We start from the raw sequence: 26,001 nt of genomic DNA, 5'->3' as shown, positions 1-26,001 counted from the left end.
TGACAGATGTGCTATCGACCCGCTAAATCTCCGTAAAGACCGAGAAAATATCCTGATCCATGGGGCGTTTAGTCATTGTCCAAACTGATCCACCTCGACACCACTTTCTTTCGTAAAGCAATGAGGACATCAAAGTGACAGAATATCCAAATTACTTCTGACGAATTGTATCATGCGTAAAGACATAAAAGGTGTGTGACAAAAGCCTTGTGTTACGGGCAAAGTTGGTGCAAATTATCATTATTTGAAAATTTTGCATGCTGGAAGAGAGGTTTGCGGTAACGTGAATATCTCTTTTAGTAGTATTTGTAACAGTGGTTAACGACTCATGGTTGGTACTAATTTTAGTCCTCAATGTACTATGACTTTTTTGTGTTTGTGTGCTTTTTAAAACACATAATTATTTCCCCAAGTTGAAAGAACTTTTGAAGAAATTTAAACTTTGTTGTTCACGTGATTACTTTTTAAAGACTGATTTGAAATAAGGAACAAAAGTTTGAAAGTTGTCCTTATGACACAAACAAATATATACAGCGTGAATTAAAGTTGAAGAAACCTTTTGGGACAAGAACCTGTTGCAAACGAAACCGCGTGCATTACGAATCCAATGGCAGACTTGGGAACGCTATGTGGCAGCAAACTTACTTGGCGGCTGATGATGAACCCATCTGGCTAAAAGAGTGATTGCCAGAATAAAATATGAACTATGTTTTGAACAACTCCAGTAGGCTAGTAGTCCGCCTAGCCATATTCTTCTTGCTATGTTGTGTTATTTTTTAACACGATGTATGGCCGAGGGATTAGAAACTCATGACCAACGCATTTATTCAAAGGCAGGTTGATTGAAGGATCGATCACTGTCCATCGCCAGAGAAGATGAACTGTTTCTGTTTAATCAGTCGTCATTGGTTCTTTTTATTTTGTGTATAAAACAGGAATGGGAGATGGAGACAGAACTCTTCGTCATCATTCGCCACAGATGGTCAAGGTCGAACAAAACTCAACTATGAAGACATTAGACCGTTATCACCCTGTCGCCACCTTGGTCATGTTCCCTGTTTCCAATAACAGAAAAGAATGCTACCATTCATTGCGCATGCGCACCAGACTATTATTTCATCCAGCCTCAGTTTGGTTACAATGAGTTGGAATGGAGTAAAATCAAGATGACCACACCGTGATAAAGATATAATTGTCTCTATCAATGCAATTTTGTCTCTTAGTGCTCTCCATTAATGCAGACCGAACCCATGGGCCTTTTTCGGAACCACGGCTTCGGCTTGGTTCAGGCTCCGTCCTCTCGTCTGAAACCTTGGGCGCGTATACGCAAAGCACACGCAACTGTCAAAATAGTCGCGGGGCTAAGCTAGCCTGAGCCGAATCCAAAGCCATCCAGTCGTTTCCTACGAATGGTGCCTGCTTGTCTAGTTTCCTAAATAACTAACCACTGCAGTGCACTGTGGGTTCTTATATCAGGACACATAATACGTTTTTCGGTAATGATTTAGAAACATAAAATATATGTTGGAATGGAAATAAAATAACTTGTCTTGAAATGAAAAAATAATGGCGGTGGAAGGCGCTTGTCGGCTTCGTGCGCGTCGTAGATGGAAATAAGATAACGCCCTCAAGAGGCCGTCTGCTCAGTAAATTTTGTTATGTTTGTGTGTATTTTTTGTTCAGGCCAGGCAGGCAACAAACTGTAGACAACGTCCGGCCGGACGTGACAAGCATGACAGTGACAGTGACACAAGAGTGGTGTGTCGTGTAAATTCAATGATCACAAGATACATTTGAAGTGGAGGGATTAAAACACGTTTTCCTACACGTCTCTTTTGTTTGAGGTATGTATAAAAAACACTATTTTTTAATCAGTATTCACTCGGCTCAGTGAGACTGTGACTGTGAGTGTCTGTTTTAGTAACCAACCAAGTATGAAGTAATGTTTTTTGTCGATCAACAATAGACCATGGGATGATCGCTAGAATTGTTCAAAACCGTAGTCCCCACTTTTGGACCACGCACTTTTTGTATGTAGGTATGAAATAAAATACCGAAAATCCATTAGTTGCTGTTTCTTGGCGAAAATCCTGCACCGAATCCCGAAAAGAAACAATTACGGCGACAAATAGTGATCTACAAATCCTCAGAAGCCTGCGATGTGGGTGACGTCATTCGAAGCATTATCGTGTTTCGTTCCTACACTGTACCATTATAACATACAGAGTATTTCTTCAAACCCCTGAATAAAAGGATGCCGATTCACAGGCTCGTTCGACAAAACTACAAGTTATCACACAAGCGCGAGTGGATTACGAACAAAATAGTGCGTCTGCGTCCCACATATAACGTGGCCGCGCGCGTGATAATAAAAATGTAACACACGCACGTCGTAGCAACGAAAAACAAATGGCATTGTACTTGATGTTCAATCAATAAAAATCATGGGTTTTTGTTGTAGGCCTTTGCATGTTAATCGGACAGAAAAGGGGAAAATTTACATCGTTCACATTAAACACTTGGAAAAGGTTCTTGCATCACTGCCGTGAACGATTGGTAAATAGTCCCAGTGTATACAGACGTTATCAAAAAATACTGTTTTTGACCTAAAATGACCCAAAAATTGGTCTGTTCACGAACTGTGCAGTTTTAGAGCTTAGCAACAACCAAATTCGGATTCAGTACCATTGAAAACCCTTGTGCGTCAAATTTAATGCAGTCCGGAGATGGGGACCACGAAACCCCAAAAATAGGCCCCTTTTCAATACCCATCCCATGGTCTACAAGTCAGAGTCAAGCAAGTCCAGTTACAATATTTTAAAGAATTTAAAATTAAAAGCAGTTAGACCCAGTAACTGGGGCGCTGTACTAATTTTTCGAAATTATGTCATTATCGCCAGTACAACCGATAATAAGGTTTATTGCGAATAGCAAAATATCAAGAGAGGGCGCTGTTGAACCCACACAAAGGTATAGGCGTTGCGTGCGCGAGTCGTAGAAACTGCATAGAAACTGCCCCATATTCCTTCCCACAATGCATTGCGTTTCTGAATCGCAACAAACCTTATTACAAAATTTCGAAAAAAAGGAGTACAGCGCCCAAGTTACTGGGTGTACAATCACAATTCACATGATGTTGTGACAAACATAAATAAATACAATCAAAAAGTGGGTGCCGAGTTTGCAAGGTGCTGAGTTTGCAAGGTGCTGAGTTTGCAAGGTGCTGAGTTTGCAGGGTGCGGAGTTTGTGGATGCTGAGTTTAAAGGTTCCCCCTGAGCATATAGGTGTGTAACGTTTTGGACCTCTGTTAATGCTACATGTATTACATGTAAAAAAGATTATTGATAGACATAACACTTTCAGTTCTTTTAATATTTTTTTTTCACACACATTTTGCAAATTAATTCTAAAAGTAAAAATAAGTGTTCGGACTCCTTTTAAAGACACTGGACACTATTAGTAATTGTCAAAGACCAGTCTTCTCACTTGGTGTATCTCAGCGTATGCGTAAAATAACAAACCTGTGCAAATTTGAGCTCAATTGGTCGTTGGAGTTGCGAGATAACTACGGAAGAAAAAAACACCCTGGTCACACGAAGTTGTGTGCATTTGTATGCTTGATTTCGAGACCTCAAGTTCTAAACTTGAGGTCTCGAAATCAAATCCGTGGAAAATTACTTCTTTCTCGAAAACTACTTCACTTCAGAGGGAGCCGTTTCTCACAATGTGTTATACTATCAACCTCTCCCCATTACTCGTTACCAAGTAAGGTTTTATGCTAATAATTATTTTGAGTTAATAATTGAATAGTGTCCACTGCCTTTAAAGGTTAGATAGCAATACAAATAAGTAAAATAAAAAATTGTATTGAGGCACTCAAAAAGCATTGCTTGTCTCTGGTAACGACTCCCAGGAAAGTGTGGGAATGGGAATGTCATTCACACAATCCAAGTCAAACCCCAAAGTGTTTGTTTTAAAGGATTTGGGTACTTTTTCAAAATGTCCATAGATTTACATTAAACTTACAGGGTTTGAAGATAATGATAGTGGAAAGCTCCCCTTCAAATATTACTTACTGAGGTGCTGTAGTTTTTGAGAAATGAGTAGGCCTAAAACAATGTCATGAAAATACGTTTGTAAATGCTTCAAATAATTTTGGTGTCATGAGATGAGACCAAAATTATTTTCATGACATTGTTTTACCCATTTCCCAAAAACTACAGCACCTCAGCACGTAATATTTTCAGGGAAGCTCTCTACTATCATTATCTTCAAACCCTGTAAGTTTGGTGTAAATCTGTGGACATTGTGGGTTTTTTTTCCTACAAAAAGTACATACACCCTTTAAATTAAAACAGTTGAAATTTTGAAAAAAAAACTCTTTTTTGGTGTGGTCTTGTCAACAAAATTCTGGTCTTATTTAAAAGTGTAATGAAAACACTTCACACAATAGCACAAAAGATTCAAGTGTGTAGTGCTTGCACATATTTTTTCCAGCAATGTGCTTGTATACATGAAGGTATACATGTAACCGTCATGACTGTGCAGAAAGTTGATTATATTCAATTGCTCCCAAACACTCGAATGTAATTTAAATTCAATGAAGCGTAACTAGGGCAACTGTCAGCTCGGACTGAAAACTGCTTTCTCATTTAAGAACCGAAGGACAAAGACATCTTTTGTCCCGTATTTATTTGATTATTAACGGTGAATCAGCAAAAAATAGACCACACTAAACGGATAATGGCATGTGAATGGGCTTGAATTTGATTTGGTTAGGGTTGGAGTGAGGTGGGATTTAAAGCAGGACAGTTTATACTGAGTCTTTATACAGTACTTGTACTGCAACAGCAAGCTAAGGGTTAGGTGCAAAGGCATTGATAGAGTAAGTGCTTTGTTTGGTTTAGCTTGCTCTGTTGACATTTAGCCTATATCATTTATTTTATTTATTTATTTCAATTCTTTGTTCAATACAATTATTATAACATTCAGAAGCCGTCCAGGGAAAGGCAAAAGTCAGACTAATGTCATCAAACCTTGCTCATTTAAAGCCATTGGACACTTTCGGTAAACAGTATTGTCCAAGGCCCACACTTTGTGTGTCACAACTTCTTTAAAATAAATCCGTAATTCTCGATATCGAGAATTGATAATTGTTTTAATGTTTTCTCAAAAAGTAAAGCATTTCATGGAATAATATTTCAAGACTAAATCTTTGACCATTACCTTCTGTAAACCCTGTACGTTATTTGTAAACCTGTGAATTTTTTTTTTTTTCTGTTCCGAAAGTGTCCAATGGCTTTAAAAGAGTAAAAATTTAAATACGTTTACAGGCATGATATTCTTCATTCTTTAGTGACTCATTTAGTCAGATATTGGACTTTTTGGCCTTCGGGGAAAAAACAGTAAAATTGTGATTAAATAGAGTGGAAAGTCTTCTAAAGCTTACATCATGTGTAGGTCAGCCATGTTAGTGTACTTGATAAAATGTTTCTACTTTGTATGTTATGTACATACTCTTAGCTGTGTTTGTTTAAAAAAATAATGCAATCTCTTGTAGATTTTCATTTTGATATAATGATTTATTGTACCGTACTCTATTGGGGTAGGGGTTATTTTCACATGTTAATTGGGGAGGGATGGGGAGGGGCAGTACAGGGTACATGTATGCGATTGATGGTTCTGGGGGTTTTTTTTGGGGGGGGGGGGTAAAGCTCTGGTTGATTTTCCAATATTTGGGTCTAGAATGATAGATTTGGTTTCAATTAAATGATACCTCTAGCGGACTTCATACAGACATTTTATTTGTGCCGACTGGGAAAATTAGCCAAAGTTTCAGATATTTTGTGAGTTTTTTTTATCGTAAATCAATTCAAAATCAACCTTGTCGTCGGGACCTACCTGTATCATATTATTTAGAACTTTAATAGCATAATTTTGTTAAACCGTGTAATTTGTATATTTTTGCAATAATTGTAGTCTGACTGACTCTAATTATTTTGTACATATTATACTTATGTGCAACCTAAATATTCTTAGTCTGTGCCTGTGATCAGTGTTTCTTCAAATGAATTACAATTTGCAGCACAGACAGAGATTATAATCTCCAACACTGATCATAGCCTTATATCGCAGTGGAGCTTATGGTGGATTCACTGCCCTTGCAGCACCCTGGGAAAGCGTGTTCGTTTAGCCATACTCGAGCAGAATTCCTGTGTTAAGGGCAGTCGGGTTGGCAGAGTGGTTTCTTTCCTCGCCTTCCACCTCTAGGACCCTGGTTCAAATAACGCTGTGGGCACTATGTGGACTGGGGGCACTATGTGGACTGGGGGCACTATGTGGACTGGGGGCACTATGTGGACTGGGGGCACTATGTGGACTGGGTTTTCAGTCACTATGTGGACTGGGGGCACTATGTGGACTGGGTTTTCAGTCACTACCTGACTGCGGGTTATTTCTCCAGGGTTTACCGCCCCTATCTAAAACTGAAACTTCCTTCACTGATATCTTTTCTCCATTGGATTATTGGCTAGTACAGTGATTAAGTTCGCTTTCCTGAGAGTCCTATATATATGTTATTGAAATGTAAGCAGTGCCCCAAAAAAGCCCCATGTACACAAAGGCCTGATGAAGGACTGTGCATGAAACTGTCCTAGGAAAGTGTGAAATCAAATTAGCTGGAAATTGCGATGTTTACATTGGAGCCTTGTGACCTTAAAACGTGGGAATGAATTAATTTAATTAATCTCATTCCTGACCTGCATGAACTGCATTGTCCAGGATTTGTCGTCAATATTGTTAATCCTTCATAAAACATTTGGTAAAGTAGCCCATTTGGTTAGTAAACTGAGCATTTTACTGCCCCAAGGAAATTCTAGTAGCCTCTTTCTTGGTTTAATGGTGGTAAAGTAGCCGTCACAACCAGTTTTTTTAAATGGTCAAATGAAGTTACATTCACACACTCAAAAATAAATCAACACGTTTTACAATTTTTTTATTCACAATCACATCTCAAAAATAAAGAAATATTTTAAACTAGTAGGTTTTTACAGAACTCAAGAAAGTACTAAATATACAGCTTGACAAAGTGTGGAATATAAGCAAATTATATTATAAACAAGTTTTCTTTTCTCTGCAGATTTTACTCTCATCATTCCTGCATCTCAAATTCATGAAATTTTTGGAGACAATGTAATCTGAGCTGAACTAGAACAACCGTCAAATACAAAATGGGAAGCAGTTCGTCAAAGAGCCGTTCAAACTCAGATGGCACGGCAGTCGGTAAGAACCAGGGCCCAATTTCATAGCATTGCCTAGCGGCCGATTTTGTGCTTACTGTGTGATTTCCATTTCATAGCGCTGCTAACCGTAAGCACACGAAAAGGCATGCTAACCTTCTGGTGCTTACCGCACGAAAATAAATGACATCACAATGCAAATCCACGGTAAACACGCAATATGGCCGCCCAATTTTTCTGCTAACCTGTGAAATATGCTACAAGGCTTAAGCAAATTTTTCTGCTACAGTAAGCACGCAAATTTGCTTAACGTTAAGCAGCGCTATGAAATTGGGCCCAGACCAGGATTACAAAGTAAAACTTTAAGATGACAAGCCTGGAATTTCACAGAGACCCTGGAAGTCATGGCCTCTGTTGCCCGCGTCTTGGCCCTGTTGCCCTGGTCTTGGCCTTGGTGCCCCTTTAATATTCCCATAGACTTTAAGATTTTCCAATGGAAGTGCCCTTTGCAAAATAGAAAATGGCCTTGCTCTCTCAAAGATGAAAGACGAAAGTCCATATATGCTTGCTCAATTTATCACTAAAATAAATGGTGTGTGAAAGGGGTACGACAACATGTACCCCTACACAGTAGTGCATCTTATGAAACACCGAGATCTTGGGGGGAAAACCTTCTTCCGCTTTCACTTTCTTCAAATGCATCCACGGTCCAGCTCCTCCCTACCTATCTGAACTTATAACTATCACGCAACCATCCCGCTTCTCCTTTTGCTCTTCTCAAGGCATCACGCTGTACCCCCATCTCCCAAGATGCTACCCATACTTGGTGATAGAGCCTTCATTGCTGCCGCTCCCAAACTGTGCAATAAACTACCAATGTCTCTCCGTAATCAACAATCTGTCATTGTGTTCAAAACACTGCTCAAAACTCACCTGTTCTGTTAACAATATCTCTGTTTAGTGCATTTGAACATGTATATGGGAAATGCGCTATATAAACACATTATTGTTATTATTAGTTCACTCTTGTACTGGCTTGACCAGATGAGAGTATGATGCCAGACTTGTGCGGGGGTACAGGATTTTATTGGAGCAGTTGTTTGAAATTGTTCAAGCTAATGGAGTATGCCGCTCCGCCTCATAGCTAAGTTGGTAGAACATCTGCCCGGAGTGTCAGGGGTCTTGGGTTCAAATCCCAATGAGGTCAATTTGATTTTTCTCTCATCCCATGATTAAAGTGTTCAATTGGCAGATTAAGTAACAACGTTTTTCTTTCTTGTAGATGCACCAGATACAGGCAAGAGTGTGGGAGCCAGTAAGACATCGGCTTCGTCCAAGAAATCTCCCAGTACTAAAGCATCCAAAGCCCATTCCTCGAAGAATGGAGATAGCGTAGTCGAGGTCAAAGTCTGTAAGGTGGATGACCTCAAAGATGGCGAGTAAGTTTGGATAATAATAATAAGAAGAATAATATTGAAGTCTTATATGGCGCAAGCATCTACCAAACAAGGTACTCAAGGCGCTGAGTATATACAAACTTTCAGAAAGAGAGGTTATTGCAGTGATGAATTATGAGACCCAATTATTTAGCACCTTATAAGGGTTTACAAGGTGCTACGGCGCATACAGCAGCCACAGCCAGGAACACCGGGGTAAACCCCTTCTCTTTTCGATAAGTGCACTGGGTTCTTTTACATGCGTTACACAACACATGGGACCAACGGCTTTACGTCCCATCCGAAGGACGAAGCAATGGTGAAGTGTCTTGCTTAAGGACACAAGTGTCACGGCTGGGGATTCGAACCCACACTCTGCTGATCAGAAACACCAGAGTTTGAATTCGGTGCTCTTAACCGCTCGGCCACGACACTTGAACATCATTAAAAAAACAAATATTGGTTTCTTACTAGTTAAAAAGCAGGACGGTTCTTTTCTACATAGCTGGGCTGAAGGTAGAAAATCGGCCAGGATGACTACTTTTCACTAAGTGGATCAAGGGGACTTCTTGTTATTAACTTCACTACCGTGGATTGAGTTAGTTGGTCTCAGCATTTTGACTAGCTTGCTCTAGTCATCATCAGGAGACTGAAAAGTAGTAGTTAAAAAGCAGGACAGTTCTTTTTCAGATCTGAGAAGTCGCACGAACTCTGAAAATCTACTCTGCGGTAGTTGAATATAAAGCAAGACAAGTTCTCAAAAGTATCTAATCTACCTAGCAAGTAGATACACAGATGGTCTCCTGACGATGACTAGAGCAAGCTCTAGTTTAAACGTTGAGACCAATTCAAGGACTGACTCCGCGGTAGGGCAGTTAATTAAGATCCTATAAACTAAAGTAGTGTTCCCAGACAATTTGTTATGTTGCACCCGCCAAATTACCAAACTGGCAATCTAAACGGAGCACATTAAAATCGGGTTGATGACCACTGTAAAGAATAATGAAAAACCACTGTCACGATATATATCTAGAAGAAACTCCTTTAATGTCTGTTACTGGTCATCACTGGTATAAGAATCACGTTACATCAACCATTATCAAAACATTAAGTACTTGTCAATCTTAAAACTATGTACTTACTTTACTGAAGATGTAATGCATAAAACTCAAACTTACTTCTAACAAATAACTAAATTAAATGTACTGATCTCTAAATCCGGTTCAAAAATGGTTCAAAGAATAAACTTCATAAAACAAACACCTTTAAATGCATACACAATAACTCATTTCAACAGGGGTTCAACCTATAATCATCACAATCTTGTCCCTGCAGTAAATGATCAAGGCATAGCTAATTAAATATTCACAAGAAAAATAGGTGTTCTTACCTACAGCTACTTAAGTATTCACAAGAAAATAGGTGTTCTTGCCTACAGCTACTTAAGTATTCACAAGAAAAGTATGTGTTCTTGCCTTCTGATCTCACTTCCTGCCCTACTGCAACACCACCCAATAAACAACTTCAGAGCCACTGGGCTCACACTGTGTGGTCTAGTATAGGAAGATCTTGAACCTCCAATAAACAATGGTCTTTGGCTACCAATATTCTCTATACGTGGAGTTCGGTCAAAGTACTGGTTAACAATACTTCCAAACTAAAATATATCTGAAAGAACATTACAGTTCTTTCCAACAAATACATCAAACAGAAACTAGTAATGAATGTCTATATTACGAATAAAGTACTCTTTAACACTTGAAAGCAAACTTAGAAAAGTGATACCTTAGCCAATAAAAGTAACCTTTAAATACTAAACAAAGTCCAAGCAGTATTTAAAGAAAGCAATTTCACTTCATCTAAATCAAATCATTATCACTGTCCATTATGACTTAACAAAAGGAACTCTAAACTACATTTCAACTGTCTTCCAAGTCTAAAACAAATCCTTCCTTGATCTTGTAACCTTGGAGTGAAAACTCCCAACTGTCTTCAAGTGACATTGTCTTGATCAAGTTCATAACACAAATCAAATAATGAACTTCAATAATCTAGATAGTTCTATTAAAAAGCACAATGGAATTAATAAAGAAAATAAAATCAACATACCTGTAAAGAATAATGAAAAACCACTGTCACGATATATATCTAGAAGAAACTCCTTTAATGTCTGTTACTGGTCATCACTGGTATAAGAATGACCAGACCAACATCCTGTCCAGAGTATCTCTGCTGATGTGGCAATCTTGGACTGATCCATTAATTCTAAAGGTAGGGTCAAAGTTCTATTACAAAATTAAAAGGGGGGGGCAATTAACACTGATAATCCACACACCTCTCTACACTTGGAAGGTGTATCAGTTTTGCCATCTCTACATACTACCCCTCAAAATAAATGTTGTCCTCAACATTACAAATAATACATTAAGATCAATTTATGAACAAAACCTCTAACGGCAATCCTTATCATCCAAGGAACAGTTCATTGAGTGTCCATTTCTAGAGTTAAATACTCACACTAATTACTTGACAATTCCTCCTCATCAAGGCAACTAGTTGGAGAAAAGTTTAATGGAGTAGCTAATTCCACATCCCCTCATCTCCGAACTTCTCGTGAAGAAGATAAAGAAATAGATTCGAACTGGATGAAAGCTATGCAACATCGCTAGTGAACATCAAGTCAGTCCGGTGGGTAGTCCTCACATTGAAGCTACTGATTGATGTTCCTACGTCCCGTCCATACTCTGCTGTGGGAACTTCATTGCGTTGCTAGCCTGGATTCTCGTCATGTTGTTGCGTCCTCGTCTAATAACTCTGTGCGTCTCGTACTAGTGGTGGAGCTGGCTGCCACATCCATGCCGGTGGCATCATAGGTGAACCCTGCTGAACATAAGGATTCAACCATGGTGTCATAGGCATTTGCATAGGCAGCATCCACTGAGGTGGGACAGGATATCCCTGAACAGCAGCCACTCGAGGGTCCATGCTCTGCATCGAAGGTTCACCAAGACTTGCATACCCAAACAGTTGTGGAGGATGTCGTTGTCTGATTGGTCTGCCTTCAGAGGGTGCTTCTGGTTCCGGTTCTGGTTGTGGGGACTGTTCTGTGGAAGTGTCATCACTCGGCTCCGGTGCATCGGATACAGCTGGTTGTGGGGGCTGTTCAGCGGGAGTGTCCTCACAAATTGTCTCAGGTGTGTCGGATGCAGTTATCAGAGGATCAGGTTCCTCAATGTTCTGGTTATCCCCAGCGCCATCGATAAGCTCTAGGGGCTCAATAGAAGGTGTGTGCTCCACGTCTGGTGCATTCCATGGGAAGGGCACTGCTGCAGGATTCAATGTGGGCTGGTTCACTTCCTCCATTGCTCGGAACGGTCTTGGATCAGATGGAGTGTTCATTACCATGGTAACTTCTTCATCTGAACTGTCGTCACTCGTTGCCGGACTGGATTCATTGGAGATTCGTCGACGGTTGGGCTTTGGAATTCGTCTCTGTGGTTGGGGAAGCGTCTTCTTGGGTTCAACATCTGTTCTCATGCTGTTGCAGGGGAGAAGGAGATTGCGATGAACTACACGGTGCTTCATGTTACCCGTTTCTTGCTTCACTTCATAGACTGGAGAGTGTTCTCCTTTTCTACCAACAACGATGTAGACATTGTCCTCCCAGTAGGAGCGGAGTTTACCTGGTCCAAGATGGCGTCCAACATTGCGGATCAGGACACGGTCTCCCGGTTGGAGAACGGTACTGTGGGCCTTCTGGTCATGATACTGCTTTCCTCGTTCAGTCGACTTGGCTGCCTGGCGTTCTGCAATCAAGTAAGCCTCCTCCATCTGTGTTTTCCACCGTTTCACAAATTGGTTGTGGTCCTCTTCTTTCGGTCCAGCTTTTGGGTCCAGGCCAAATGCAACATCAATTGGTAGACGAGGGGAGCGTCCATACAACAAGAAGAACGGTGAGAACCCTGTTGCACTGCTAGTAGTACAATTATACGCATGTACCACTTTCTGGAGTGACTCCTTCCAGTTAGATTTCTGGGCTTCAGTGAGGGTCCGCAACATACCGAGGAGGGTCCTGTTCAGTCTTTCGCATTGACCGTTCCCCTGCGGATGGTATGGGGTCGTCCTGGAAGGTGTAATACCCGAGAGTTGTTGGAGTCGTTTGAACATCTTGTTTTCGAATTCTCCTCCTTGGTCATGATGAATTCGCTGAGGATACCCGAAGCGAAGAACAAAATCATTGAAGATTTTATCAGCTACAGTTTTCCCAGACTTATCTCGGGTTGCATATGCCTGGGCAAACCTGGTGAAATTGTCAACAATCACCAAGATGTATTCAAATCCACCCTTGCTCGGTTCTAAATGCAGAAAATCAATGGAAATCAGTTCAAAGGGAGCCGTCGTGATGATTGTTCCCAGGGGTTCCCTCGTGTGTTGTGCGGGTTTTCTGTCTTTCAGGCAAGGACAGACTTTGGAGCAATAATGTTCAACATCTCGTTGCATGTGGGGCCAGTAGAACCGGTTTCTGGCAAGGTCCAAGACACGCCCAGCACCAATGTGTCCCATGTTGTCATGGAGCTCCTTGTAGACGGTTTGTCGCATCGTCAAGGGAATGATCATCTGGTGTCTATTGCCCTTTACTCGAAACAAGATGTCCTCTTCCAGCCTCAGGTTAACCCATTCACGCAGTAAGGCAATGGTATCGGGATGCTCCTTTGTTAACTCTCGCTTGCTTGGACGTTGACCTCTCTGAAGGAAGAAGATAACTCTGGCTAGGCACTGGTCCTCTTTCTGCGCACGCTGTACATCACGTTTACTGAACATTTGATTACCTGGTAATGTGGTAGGTAGCAACGTCTCAGGATCAGTGGTGATCGCAGAAGCCCATGTGACGGTTCCTTGACTCTGAGCTTCGATGGCATGGACTGTGGTCTCCAATTCTGCCTGGGAGACTTCTGTCGTACATGTTCTCATGTAGTTCTCCATGTCCAGTGGTAATCTCGAGAGGGTGTCTGCATCTGCATTGCTCTTTCCAGGGCGGTACTTTATGTTGAAATTGAAGTCTGCTAGCTCCGCCACCCATCGATGACCTGTTGCATTCAGCCGGGCAGAAGTCAACACATATGTCAAGGGATTATTGTCGGTGAACACGGTGAAAGCGGATGAGTAGTACAAGTAGTCTCTGAATTTATCGGTCACTGCCCATTTTAGTGCCATAAATTCCAGCTTACCAGAATGGAAATGATAGTTTTTCTCCGCCGGGCTGAGGGTACGGGACCCATATGCGATGACTCTCATCTTCCCCTTCTGTCGTTGGTAAAGTACTGCACCCAGTCCATCATTCGATGCATCAGTGTGAACTACAAACGGCTCATTGTAGTCTGGAAAGGCCATGATTGGTGGTGCCATAAGAAACCCAAGAATCTCCTCAAGTATCTTTTGATGAGGATCCTTCCACTCCACTTTCTGTTTCGAAAGCTTCTGCGCAGACTTCATCTTCGAGCTTGCTTTTCCCTTGGCTTTGAGTTTCTGGGTCGTTTGCTCCTCACTCGGTGTCACTTTCAGTAGGTCATATAATGGTCGTGCGATGCGAGAAAAGTCCTGGATGTAACTGCGGTAGTAGCCCAGTAGTCCAAGTAACTTCCTGACATCTCCAACAGTCTCTGGTCGCTTTTCGCTGAGGGACCGAACAGCAGATATGTCGGATGGATCAAGTCGATGACCTTCTGCTGATACCAGTCGACCCAGGTAGCGTACTTCACTTTGAAAGAACTCGCACTTGTTGGGTCTTAACTTTACACCATGCTTCTGTAAACGCTTCAGGACCTGCCGAAGATGATCAAGGTGGGCTTGAAAGTTGTCGCTAAACACCAAAACATCGTCAAGGTAGGTCATGGCAATTTCACCATTGAGTCCATCAAGGCAAGTCTCCATAAATCGCTGGAAAACTGCTGGTGCATTTGTCAACCCAAATGGAATCCTGACCCATTCGTAAAGTCCCCAAGGTGTGATGAAAGCTGTGAGTGGACAACTTTGCTCTGACATAAAACCCTGGTGATATGCTTTACCTTGGTCGAGGGTTGAAAACCATTGGTTGCCGCCTAGGCTGTCCAACACGTCCTTGATTCGAGGGATTGGCTGACGATCAGGAATGGTTTTCTGGTTTAACTCTCGGTAGTCAACACAGAGTCTGAGACTTCCATCCTTTTTCCGAACACACACTACTGGTGATGAGTACGGAGAAGAAGACTTCCTGATCCAGTCACGGCTGATTAGGTCTGCTAGGTACGTCCGGACTTCCTGGTACAGTGGGCGGGGCATTGACATGTACGTTTTTCTGACGGGTTCCTCATCACGTAGCCGAATCTCCATCTTCAAGTTGGGGACACGTCCCAGATCCGAGTCATCTTTGGCAAAAGCGGCCGACTCCTCTCGAAGAAGCTTCTCAGCAGCAGACCTCTGTGAGGTTGTCAGATGACTCAGATTAACAGGGGGAATCCATTCCTCCTCGGTGGAGATACTGGAAACAGTGGTTTCTCCTTGCTTGGGTGATGGTGTCCATGTCTTCAGCATAGAGGGTTCCATGGGGCATACTGAATTGACAAGCTGTATGTGGCCCAACAGACTACGTCGTTTCAACATGATGTCTCGGTCTGTGGAGTTCGTCACTCGGATTACGACTGGGGTCGCCGTACCTGTTTTGAGATTCACCACTGATTCCTCTACCTGAAGACCTTCCGGCCATTGCTGTTCAACGTCTGGTACGAACAGTCCTTCTATCTTGCCGTTTGTCAAGCCAGCTCGTGCCAAACATCGAATACCAAAGTTGCTGTGTTTGGGTATCATAATGTTCTGCCTCCCTGATATGACACTGCAGACTTCTTCTGGATCATTAGCCTGAATCAAGTGAACCAACTTTACAGCTCTAGTGGGTTCCAAGTTCTTCATTGCTCCTCCAAGAATACTGCTGGCGTCTTCACCTGAGTGATGTACAAGGGTCTCGATCACATTGTATCCAATAATCGGTTGTTGGATCCTATTTTGAGTGATCAATGCTGGAAACACTACTGGTGTGCACGTCCGAGGCGTCTTCATTCTTAACTCGAGTTCAATCCAGCCTTCAAAGGGGATTGGTGTGTCGTTAGCAGCTCGGAGATCCAAGTTCCTCTCGGACTGAAGAAGATCACAAAGGGGGCGGATTGGTTCATTTGGTAGGTTTTGGTGAAGCCACTGTGAACTGATTAAGGAAACCTGGGCTCCGGTATCCCATAACACAGTGGTAGATGCATTATTGAGGTAGCAATCTACGGTACATCTTGGTCCGATGAGGTTTGTCACCTTCCGATGCTGTCTGGGTGTGATGTGGCATATTGAAGTTATGGGTCGGGGGTCTCGATCCTGCTGGTGTGGTTGGGACTGTCTTTCTCTCCTGGCTACTCCCTGTCCCGCGGACGTAACCCTGAACCGTTTCCCTGGTGTGTACGGTCTCTGCTTCTCCGACATCCACGAGCAAAGTGTTCTGATGACCCACACTTGAAGCAGTGGTCACAGTCAGAACCGGTTCCCGCTTCTTGACACTTGTGGCATCCTCGACGAACTCGGGATGAGGATGTATCAAATTGTGCTGGTTGCTGTTGTGGTGTCCTCTGGAAAGATTCTTGGAGTGCTGCTACTTGGCCCTTCAATGAACTCAGCTCTGCAATCCCTGCTTTCAGCTCTGCAATCTCTGTCATCAGTAGCCCTGGTTTCGCTGGCATGGTCTGTTTGTCCTTTACTTCACAGATCTCGTTCACTGTGGTTGCTTTGTTTTGGGTGCGTTTCTGCCGTCTTTCTTCTTCTAGGCTGGAGAACACATTTATCTTTTCGAAGAGCAATTCGTCCGACGTCTTTGGTTCATCCAGGTAGGGCCGGAGTTCTGTCTTGATGGCATCGCTCCTCAAGCCAGTCAATATCGTATGGCGAAACATCTCCTGCACTAGGTGTGGGTCATAGCGGAGTCTGGAATCACTTTCCTGGCTAGCAAAAAGGACCTTTTGACGAATGTCAAATGCCTTTAACAGGAAAGCCTGGGCCGACTCCTTGGCTCCTTGGGTCAGCTGGGAGAGTTGTTTATAGAGATCTGTCGCATCTCTCTCCTGGTAGTGTGCTCTTATAATTCGGCGAAGGCTGGGCAGAGAGATCTTACTTCGTCCTTCCAGGTAGCTTCGGAGTGATGATCCTGGTGCTATAGCTCGGATCACTCCTTGAACGATATCTCTGTCTGGGTAGCTTTTCTCCAATCCAGCCTCGATTTGGTTGGCAAGACTGGTAAAGGAAAGACGATCCTTTTGGCCTGGCTCTCCTATCTGACCGGATATTCTGAACTCCCGTCTCAGCAAGTGGGCCACATCGGTCGGTGTTGCAGACGGCTGTGTCGTTGAGGGCTCTGTACTCTCAAGCTTAGGTGGGCTGCTTGGGTCGTCTTTCTTCTCAGCTGGGTCAATGGAGACTGGTTCATCTTCGGACTCTTGCTTGAGGTCTTTCATGAAGCTGTCTAATGTCTGGAGTAGCTCCACTCCCCCGTCGTCACTGTCTTCCACTTCCTCACTGTTAATGTGAGCCAGTAGTCGCCGTTGTATCCGAAGACGGCCCTTTGGTGTTTTCTCCACGTCCTCTGCCTCAAGATCTAGATGTGTGCATACTTGGATGAGTTGGTCGATGGACAGGCTGCTGAGTCCAAGGATTACTCTCTCCAAAGTCTTGATGAGGTCCTCCATGCTAAATGATTATTATAGCTTGCTGGTCCTTTCTGTGTCTGCGACTGCCCTTCGTGTTCGGTGTGGCAGCAATCCCGTTGTACGGCGATCCTCCCACTGGCCGATGGTACACCCTGACTATGGCACGTCCAGTTGACTCACGTTGACCTTCCCGCTACTGTCTGCTCATCTTGTCATGGAAGTCGTCAGCAAGTCACTGATGATCAGGTTCGTATCTCTGGACGAGCGTTGTCATCCTTCTACGCCAGGTCAGGTGCGTTGAAGAATACGCTCATCCCTCTCGTGCCTCCAAATGTTGCACCCGCCAAATTACCAAACTGGCAATCTAAACGGAGCACATTAAAATCGGGTTGATGACCACTGTAAAGAATAATGAAAAACCACTGTCACGATATATATCTAGAAGAAACTCCTTTAATGTCTGTTACTGGTCATCACTGGTATAAGAATCACGTTACATCAACCATTATCAAAACATTAAGTACTTGTCAATCTTAAAACTATGTACTTACTTTACTGAAGATGTAATGCATAAAACTCAAACTTACTTCTAACAAATAACTAAATTAAATGTACTGATCTCTAAATCCGGTTCAAAAATGGTTCAAAGAATAAACTTCATAAAACAAACACCTTTAAATGCATACACAATAACTCATTTCAACAGGGGTTCAACCTATAATCATCACAATCTTGTCCCTGCAGTAAATGATCAAGGCATAGCTAATTAAATATTCACAAGAAAAATAGGTGTTCTTACCTACAGCTACTTAAGTATTCACAAGAAAATAGGTGTTCTTGCCTACAGCTACTTAAGTATTCACAAGAAAAGTATGTGTTCTTGCCTTCTGATCTCACTTCCTGCCCTACTGCAACACCACCCAATAAACAACTTCAGAGCCACTGGGCTCACACTGTGTGGTCTAGTATAGGAAGATCTTGAACCTCCAATAAACAATGGTCTTTGGCTACCAATATTCTCTATACGTGGAGTTCGGTCAAAGTACTGGTTAACAATACTTCCAAACTAAAATATATCTGAAAGAACATTACAGTTCTTTCCAACAAATACATCAAACAGAAACTAGTAATGAATGTCTATATTACGAATAAAGTACTCTTTAACACTTGAAAGCAAACTTAGAAAAGTGATACCTTAGCCAATAAAAGTAACCTTTAAATACTAAACAAAGTCCAAGCAGTATTTAAAGAAAGCAATTTCACTTCATCTAAATCAAATCATTATCACTGTCCATTATGACTTAACAAAAGGAACTCTAAACTACATTTCAACTGTCTTCCAAGTCTAAAACAAATCCTTCCTTGATCTTGTAACCTTGGAGTGAAAACTCCCAACTGTCTTCAAGTGACATTGTCTTGATCAAGTTCATAACACAAATCAAATAATGAACTTCAATAATCTAGATAGTTCTATTAAAAAGCACAATGGAATTAATAAAGAAAATAAAATCAACATACCTGTAAAGAATAATGAAAAACCACTGTCACGATATATATCTAGAAGAAACTCCTTTAATGTCTGTTACTGGTCATCACTGGTATAAGAATGACCAGACCAACATCCTGTCCAGAGTATCTCTGCTGATGTGGCAATCTTGGACTGATCCATTAATTCTAAAGGTAGGGTCAAAGTTCTATTACAAAATTAAAAGGGGGGGGCAATTAACACTGATAATCCACACACCTCTCTACACTTGGAAGGTGTATCAGTTTTGCCATCTCTACAGTTATACCTTCCACCCGGGTACCGGTAGTAGTTAAAAAAGCAGGACAGTTCTTTTCAGAACTGAGAAGTCTCCCAAACAATCTAATAAATCTTCTCCGCGGTAGTAGAATAAAGAAAGACAGGCTAGATCTCTAAGAACAAACTCTACCTGTCAAGTAGATACACACATGGTGTTACCGCAAACCAAATGTATAATAGTAGCAGAGATGCCAAGTTCAGAGGCCAACTATGCGTGAGATTTTTCAAAGCTCACCCCCCAAAAAAAAAGAAATATAAAATCTTTAAAGAAGGCCTTTTTTTTATTCGAATAACATAATCGCCACCCGAAAAAGAAAAATACTGCAGAAATTTATTTGTGTACAAAAAAGTGTTTCAAAATGCATCAAAAATCCTTTCAGTATACTTCAAACTCTAATGAGGTACACATGAGATGTTGCTGGTTGATGTGGGGTTACGATTGTATCAGATTATTTCCCCCAAAAAGATGAATTTTCGGCTAAAAATTATCGATGTCTTGGTAGGTATGTAATAGTAATGTTTTATATCCGTGTGATCCCTCAGGATGCGAGAGGTAGAGGTTGGAAGCGGGAAGGCTCTGCTGGTGAAGCAGCTTGGAGTATTCAGCGCTATTGGTCACAAATGTACGCATTATGGAGCTCCTCTAGTTAAAGGTACACAATGTATTGCATGCTGTGCAATCAGGTCTTTTCTTTTAACCCTTGTCTGCATGTCTATTGGAGTTCATGTAGGACACACAACTACTTTAAAGGCACTAGACACCTTACTTGCCAAAGACCAGTGTTTTTACTTGGTGTATCCCAGCATATGCATAAAAGAACACATCTCTGCACATTTTGACTCGATTGGTCATCAAAGTTGCAAGAGATTAATGAAAGAAAAACACCCTTGATGCACAAATTTGCGCACTTTCAGATCTTTCTCAAAAACTAAGGTAGTTCAGAGAGACTCGTTTGTCACAATGTTTTATACTATGCTAAAAAATTATTTTGAGAGTTTACCAATAGTGTCCAGTGCCTTTAACATGTATTGTTGTCTCTCCTCATAGGTGTGTTGTGTAATGGAAGGATACGTTGCCCTTGGCATGGCGCTTGCTTCAATGCAACAACGGGTGATATTGAAGACTTTCCTGGGCTTGATAGTGTCGCCAAGTATGAGGTTAGTCCTGCTCCTATCATGACATACACAACCAAAACGTACCATACTGATCTACATGTATGTTACTTTACACGCCTTTCAGACAGGCGCTCCAGAGTCGTGCCGAACCAAACAGATTACGAGCGACTCAACGTCGACCCAAATAAATTTTGGTTCAGACAGGCACGCTAAACTTAATATTTACATTGGCTTAGTTAATGACAAGATCAATGTCTGAAATCAAGGCGCTCCAGAGTCGTTCCGAACGACTGCAACAGTCGATCTTTCAAATCCTAGCTGTCCAGTAGCTCTTGTTCAGGCGTCAAACTTTTCGTGTACTTAATTCTGAATTTGGTTTGGCGCGACTCTGGGGCACCTTTATGAAACGGGTGTTAGTCTCTGGAAATTCCTTTTATCATAAACCACTTTGGGTCAGTATTCCGAGAAAATGAAAATACGTGCCCACCGTTGCTACTATTTTTGTTTTTACTTTTTAGCTTCTGGGGTTATCGTTTGCAAATATAATTGCCACATTCAAACCATGACCTGACAAAGGAAACACAACTTGGGGTTGGTGTTAAGAGAAGAAGTAGGGTTAGGAGTAGTGGTGGGGGTATGGTTAGGATCTGCGTCCAGCTAAAATCTGTAAGTGCATGCACACTGGCAGGAGGAATGATATAGAGAGAAAATAAACTGGACTCTTTTTCACTTGCTCTACAGGTCAGAATTGATGGTGATGATGTCATTGTCACGTCCACAAAGAAGGTATGTCAGTTGTTTTTATAAGATTGTTGATTCTAAGTTTGCTGTGGTCGAACGGTCAGTCACACTGGACTAAAACTGTGATGTTTCTGATCAGCAGATTGTGGGTTTGCGTCCTGGGCCCAATTTCATAAAGCCTGAAAGCACAAAAACTTACTAAGCACATAAAAGTATTGCTAAAATATAGGATTCAAATTTATCTCTATCAGTCTCAGTGGTTTGGTGGTAAGATATCTGTTCGAGGTTGTGGGTTCGAATCCCACCTGAGTATTATGCCTGTGGATTTTTCTTGTCACCAGACTTTGGAAAGTATGGATTGTACAGTGCTTTACACACATCGGTGAATGGGTAAAAACACAATCTTTATCCTCAATGCAACATAACGTATTGATTAATCTGTGACATTATTTTGATTCTGTATTTTGTAATAGGCTTTAGAATCCTTCAAACGAATCAAAAACATGTCCTGCAAATCCCCTGAAGTTGACAAGACCATCCTTATCATTGGAGGAGGTAAGAGTGTTACCATTTAAACAGAAGTTGAAGGTTTGTGTATTGTATGTGATAACAGAAGACCAATACTTTGGGGGTAAGGTTTAAGACCAAGCGCGGAAGGTGCGAGACTGAAAATGAGACCTGGCTCTGTTTACCACAGAATTCTGCGCTTAAGATAACCATTTTGCTCAGAATTTCTGCGCTAGCTATGTAAGTGAAACATGTCTAGTAACTTGAAGTACGCCAGCAACCTTTCTGGCAAGTTGGGTTCCAAAAATGCCAACTTGTTGCAAATATGAAGCTCACATGCAGGTGAAGCTTGCAATGGTTTGTGACAAACTTGCTGTCCATGCTTACTGGCAACCTCGCCAATGCGCTAATGGTGGAGCTTGCCGCTAAGCTAACGCTTGCAAGCTTGGGATGTATTGCGTGCTTTCCAGAAACAAATTGCAAGCTTGCCACCAAGTTTGGAATGTATATCAAGGCAAAAGACCTGGACTCAATTTCATAGATCTGCTTAACTGATGTGTTAGCTGGTAACCTTATTCTGGTAAGCAGTGGTAAGCATAATTTTGTTGTGCTTATCTAATGTCTGTGCTTAAAGACCCTGTACACTATTAGTAATTGTAAAAGACCAGTCTTCTCACTAGGTGTATCTCAACACTTGCATAAAATAACAAACTTGTGAAAATTTGAGCTCAATCGATCATCCAAGTTGCGAGATAATAATGAAAGAAAAAACACCCTTGTCACACGAAGTTGTGTGCTTTCAGATGCTTGATTTTGAGACCTCAAATTCTAAATCTGAGGTCTCGAAATTTAATTTGTGGAAAATTACTTCTGTCTCAAAAACTATGTTACTTCAGAGGGAGCCATTTCTCACAATGTTTTATACTATCAACCTCTCCCCATTAAACGTTACCAAGTAAGGTTTTATGCTAATAATTATTTTGAGTACCAAAAGTGTCCACTGCCTTTAAGCAGCTCTATGAGGTTGAGCCCTATTGACTGTGTGGTGTTTTTATTGTTTTTTCAAGGTGGGGCAGCTGCCACATGTGTTGAGACGCTGAGACAAGAAGGGTTTAAAGGTCGAGTCGTCATAGCAACAAAAGAGAAACATCTGCCGTATGATAGAACAAAACTCAGTAAGGTAAGCATGGACTTCAATGCACTGGTCACAAATGGTAATTGACAAAGACCAGTATTCTCACTTGGTGTATCCAAACGTATGAATAAAATAACAAACCTGGGAAAATTTGGACTCCATTGGTCATCGAAGTTGCAAGAGAATAATTGAAAGAAATAAAACACCCTTGTTGCACAAATTTATGTGCTTTCAGATGCATAATAAAAGGCATCAGGCCTGGAGTCTTTTATTAAACCTATGTTACTTCAGAGGGAGCCGTTTCTCGCAATGTTCAATACTATCAACAGCTCTCCATTGCTTGTTACCAGGTAATTTTTTTTTTTTTTTGCTAACCATTATTTTGAGTATTACCTAAAGTGTCCAGTGCCTTTAAGGGCGATTACCAATTGTAGACCTTCCCTTTAAACAGGCCCTGACGTCATCCGGAGAGGAGTTAGCGCTACGCAAGCCAGATTTCTACAATGTGTACGATGTTGAAGTCCAGACTGGTATGGAAGCCACGGAGGTGGACACTTTGCTCAACTCAGTCACCTTCAAGAACGGCAACAGCGTCAACTTCGACACCCTTCTCATTGCTACTGGGGGAACGTAAGAAAACGTTTGAAGCCTGGCGAATTTTTGCGTCACCAAATCGCAACGAATAATTTGCATCAGTTGAAAGGTGCTGAACTCCTGCGAAACATTTACAGCGAAAGCAAGGCTGTGACGTACAAATTTGTATCGCATTTGCATTAGCAGGACGTTTTAATCTTAGATGACTTCATCTACAAATACAGCCTTTACTTCCCCTCTTGTTTTATAGGCCACCAGTACTGACGTTAAACAACGGAAAAGTGGGCTTCCTTTTTTATAGTGCGATGTCACGTGCAAGGGATCTTGGCCTGATTTCAGCAGAAAATACTGCATAAACGATTACTAAGCAAATATTAGCATTTCAAGCTTTTGCACAGGTCTGTACATGGCTTTACAAAATTTCAGGATTTTACATAGGTTTGTACACAAACATACAGTAGATGCACCCCTGCACAACTTGCAGGTAATACATTCTGTTTATTCAACTTTATGAAAAATATTGCCATTTTGGGGGGGGGGGTCTCTTGGAGTCATTCTCACTTGTTTCAAGAAATTCAACCTTTTTCACTGAAAAACAAACCAAAACGCTTTGTCTGATTTTAAAACTTGCTGACTATCCCACAGCCCGATTGTACTAGACATTCCAGGCAGTGACTTGAAGAATGTCTGCATACTACGGAGTCCTGAAGATGCCAACTACATCGCTGAGCAAGGCAAGGGTAAAAACGTGGTCATCATTGGTACCTCGTTCATCGGTAAGCAATTAATATTCGCGCCAAGTTGTTTAAAATCACATCAATGATCCATGACTCATGTCCTACTGGAAATCTTTGTTCTGGCTCACAAAATCTCCTCACTCCTTTTCCAGCCACCACCAAAGTATATATCTCCTGAACCCTGGAGTTCACTCCCCAATGATAAAATGAAAGCTCCTCTCTAGTGCAGTTTAAAGTCGCTGACTGTGCAAGAGCTAGGTGAAGGGTTGAAGTTATTTTTGATGACAATTTCTTTTTGTGAAATAACTTAAATTTTTCATTGTATGCATTTTTGTATAATTTTTGTATTCAACAGTCGTTGTTTTTCTCTCTTGACTTTTGAAAAGTGCTTTGAGAATTCTCTGTAATTTTGCGAAATAACTCAATCAAATACAGGCCAAGGTGTAGCCCGATTCTAGTTCTATTACTATTATTATATTTGTGTACCTCTCTGTTGACAAGGTATGGAGATGGCTGCTTATTTTGCTGGTAAAGCGTTGAGCGTCTCAATTGTAGGCAGAAGCTCCGCCCCTTATATTGCGTCACTAGGAGAATCCATCGGCAAAGCACTACAAAAGGTGACTTTATAGTTTTATTTATTACTAGTTCTGTATTCTGTTTGGCTGAAACAAGGTCACGTGGACAAAAAACACAATGTCTACAGATTAACACTAAACTTACTTTGAAGATAATGATAGTAGAAAGCTTCCCTGAAAGTATTACTTGCAGAGGTGCTGTAGTTTTCGAGAAGTGAGTAAAACATTGTCATGAAAATAATTTTCGTCTCTGTTGTCATGAGATGAAAATTATTTTACCATGTAAAAATGTATTTTCATGACGTTGTTTTACTCATTTCTCAAAAACTACAGCACCTCGGCAACTAATATTTTAAGGTACGCTTTCTACTATCATTATCTTCAAACGTTTTACGTTTAATGTAAATCTGTGGACATTGTGTTTTTTGTTACAAAAAGTACCTAAATCTTTTAACTACTATAGTCTAGTGCATGAGATTTGCGCCACTGTGAACTAGTCGCACATAAAGACATTGCACGCACATGTTTTGCGGGAAATTGCTCCCAGAGCCGAAATTAGACTAACAATTGTTGACCTAGTGACCTATACTAGTGACCCGATGAAAGAATAAAATGAAAGTGACTTATTAAAGAGTAACAAATATTGTCATAAAGCTTGCAAAGCAATCTTCAAGGAAATGCAACTTGTACGTCATATAGTTAGTGTCCTTCTGACCATCGGCCATCTGACTTGTGGCCCTACAGTGGAGGGCAAAAATGAATAATCATGAGCAGAAGCCAGAAGGCAACCCCAGGGATAATTGATGCAATGGAATCAATGGTTCTTCTAAAGCAAAATCACATTTGATTTTTCTCTTTAAGCTCCGGAACATTTAGTGTACATTTTCACATATGTTTATTTTACTTTGTAAAACTTGTATTGGGGTTGTTTGCAGATGGCCGAAGCAAAGGGCATCAAGTTTTACCTAAGCAGCAACCCAGAGAGGTTGAGCGGTAACGACGACGGCCGGATCACAGAGGTTGTGTTGCAGAATGGTGAGACGTTACCGGCAGACATATGCATCATGGGTGTGGGCGTTAAACCTTCCACGGGGTTCTTGAAGGAGAGCGAGATCGCACTGAATACCAAGGGCGCTGTAATCGTTGACAAGGTATGGTAACAATTCAGTTCACAATCATCCTTCTCACGTTTAAAGGCAGTGGACACTATTGGTAATTGTCAAAGACCAGTCTTCTCACTTGGTGTATCTCAACATATGCATAAACAAACAAACCTGTGAAAATTTTAGCTCAAGTGGTCGTCAAAGTTGCGAGATAATAATGAAAAAAAAAAACACCCTTGTCACACGAAGTTGTGTGCTTTCAGATGCTTGATTTCGAGACATCAAATTCTTAATCTGAGA

General features: G+C 41.4%; 1 protein-coding gene across 1 annotated transcript in view; it reads left to right on the top strand.

The window, feature by feature from the left end:
* The first annotated feature begins 1,683 nt into the window (after positions 1 to 1,683).
* The window catches only part of LOC117290245 (apoptosis-inducing factor 3-like), a 30,321-nt gene continuing 6,003 nt past the window's right edge, over positions 1,684 to 26,001 (top strand). The window contains exons 1-12 of the mRNA XM_033771525.1: positions 1,684 to 1,844; positions 7,140 to 7,282; positions 8,522 to 8,678; positions 19,737 to 19,846; positions 20,242 to 20,351; positions 21,051 to 21,095; positions 21,524 to 21,605; positions 22,625 to 22,737; positions 23,144 to 23,322; positions 23,932 to 24,062; positions 24,525 to 24,640; positions 25,534 to 25,749. Of these exons, the coding sequence (XP_033627416.1) occupies positions 7,231 to 7,282; positions 8,522 to 8,678; positions 19,737 to 19,846; positions 20,242 to 20,351; positions 21,051 to 21,095; positions 21,524 to 21,605; positions 22,625 to 22,737; positions 23,144 to 23,322; positions 23,932 to 24,062; positions 24,525 to 24,640; positions 25,534 to 25,749 (1,311 nt within the window). The 5' untranslated portion in view covers positions 1,684 to 1,844; positions 7,140 to 7,230. The remainder of the gene's footprint in view (positions 1,845 to 7,139; positions 7,283 to 8,521; positions 8,679 to 19,736; positions 19,847 to 20,241; positions 20,352 to 21,050; positions 21,096 to 21,523; positions 21,606 to 22,624; positions 22,738 to 23,143; positions 23,323 to 23,931; positions 24,063 to 24,524; positions 24,641 to 25,533; positions 25,750 to 26,001) is intronic.

The sequence above is a fragment of the Asterias rubens genome, chromosome 5 (assembly GCF_902459465.1).
Source record: "Asterias rubens chromosome 5, eAstRub1.3, whole genome shotgun sequence".
Taxonomy (NCBI): Eukaryota; Metazoa; Echinodermata; class Asteroidea; order Forcipulatida; family Asteriidae; genus Asterias; species Asterias rubens.
This window is presented reverse-complemented; position numbering and strand designations above follow the sequence as displayed.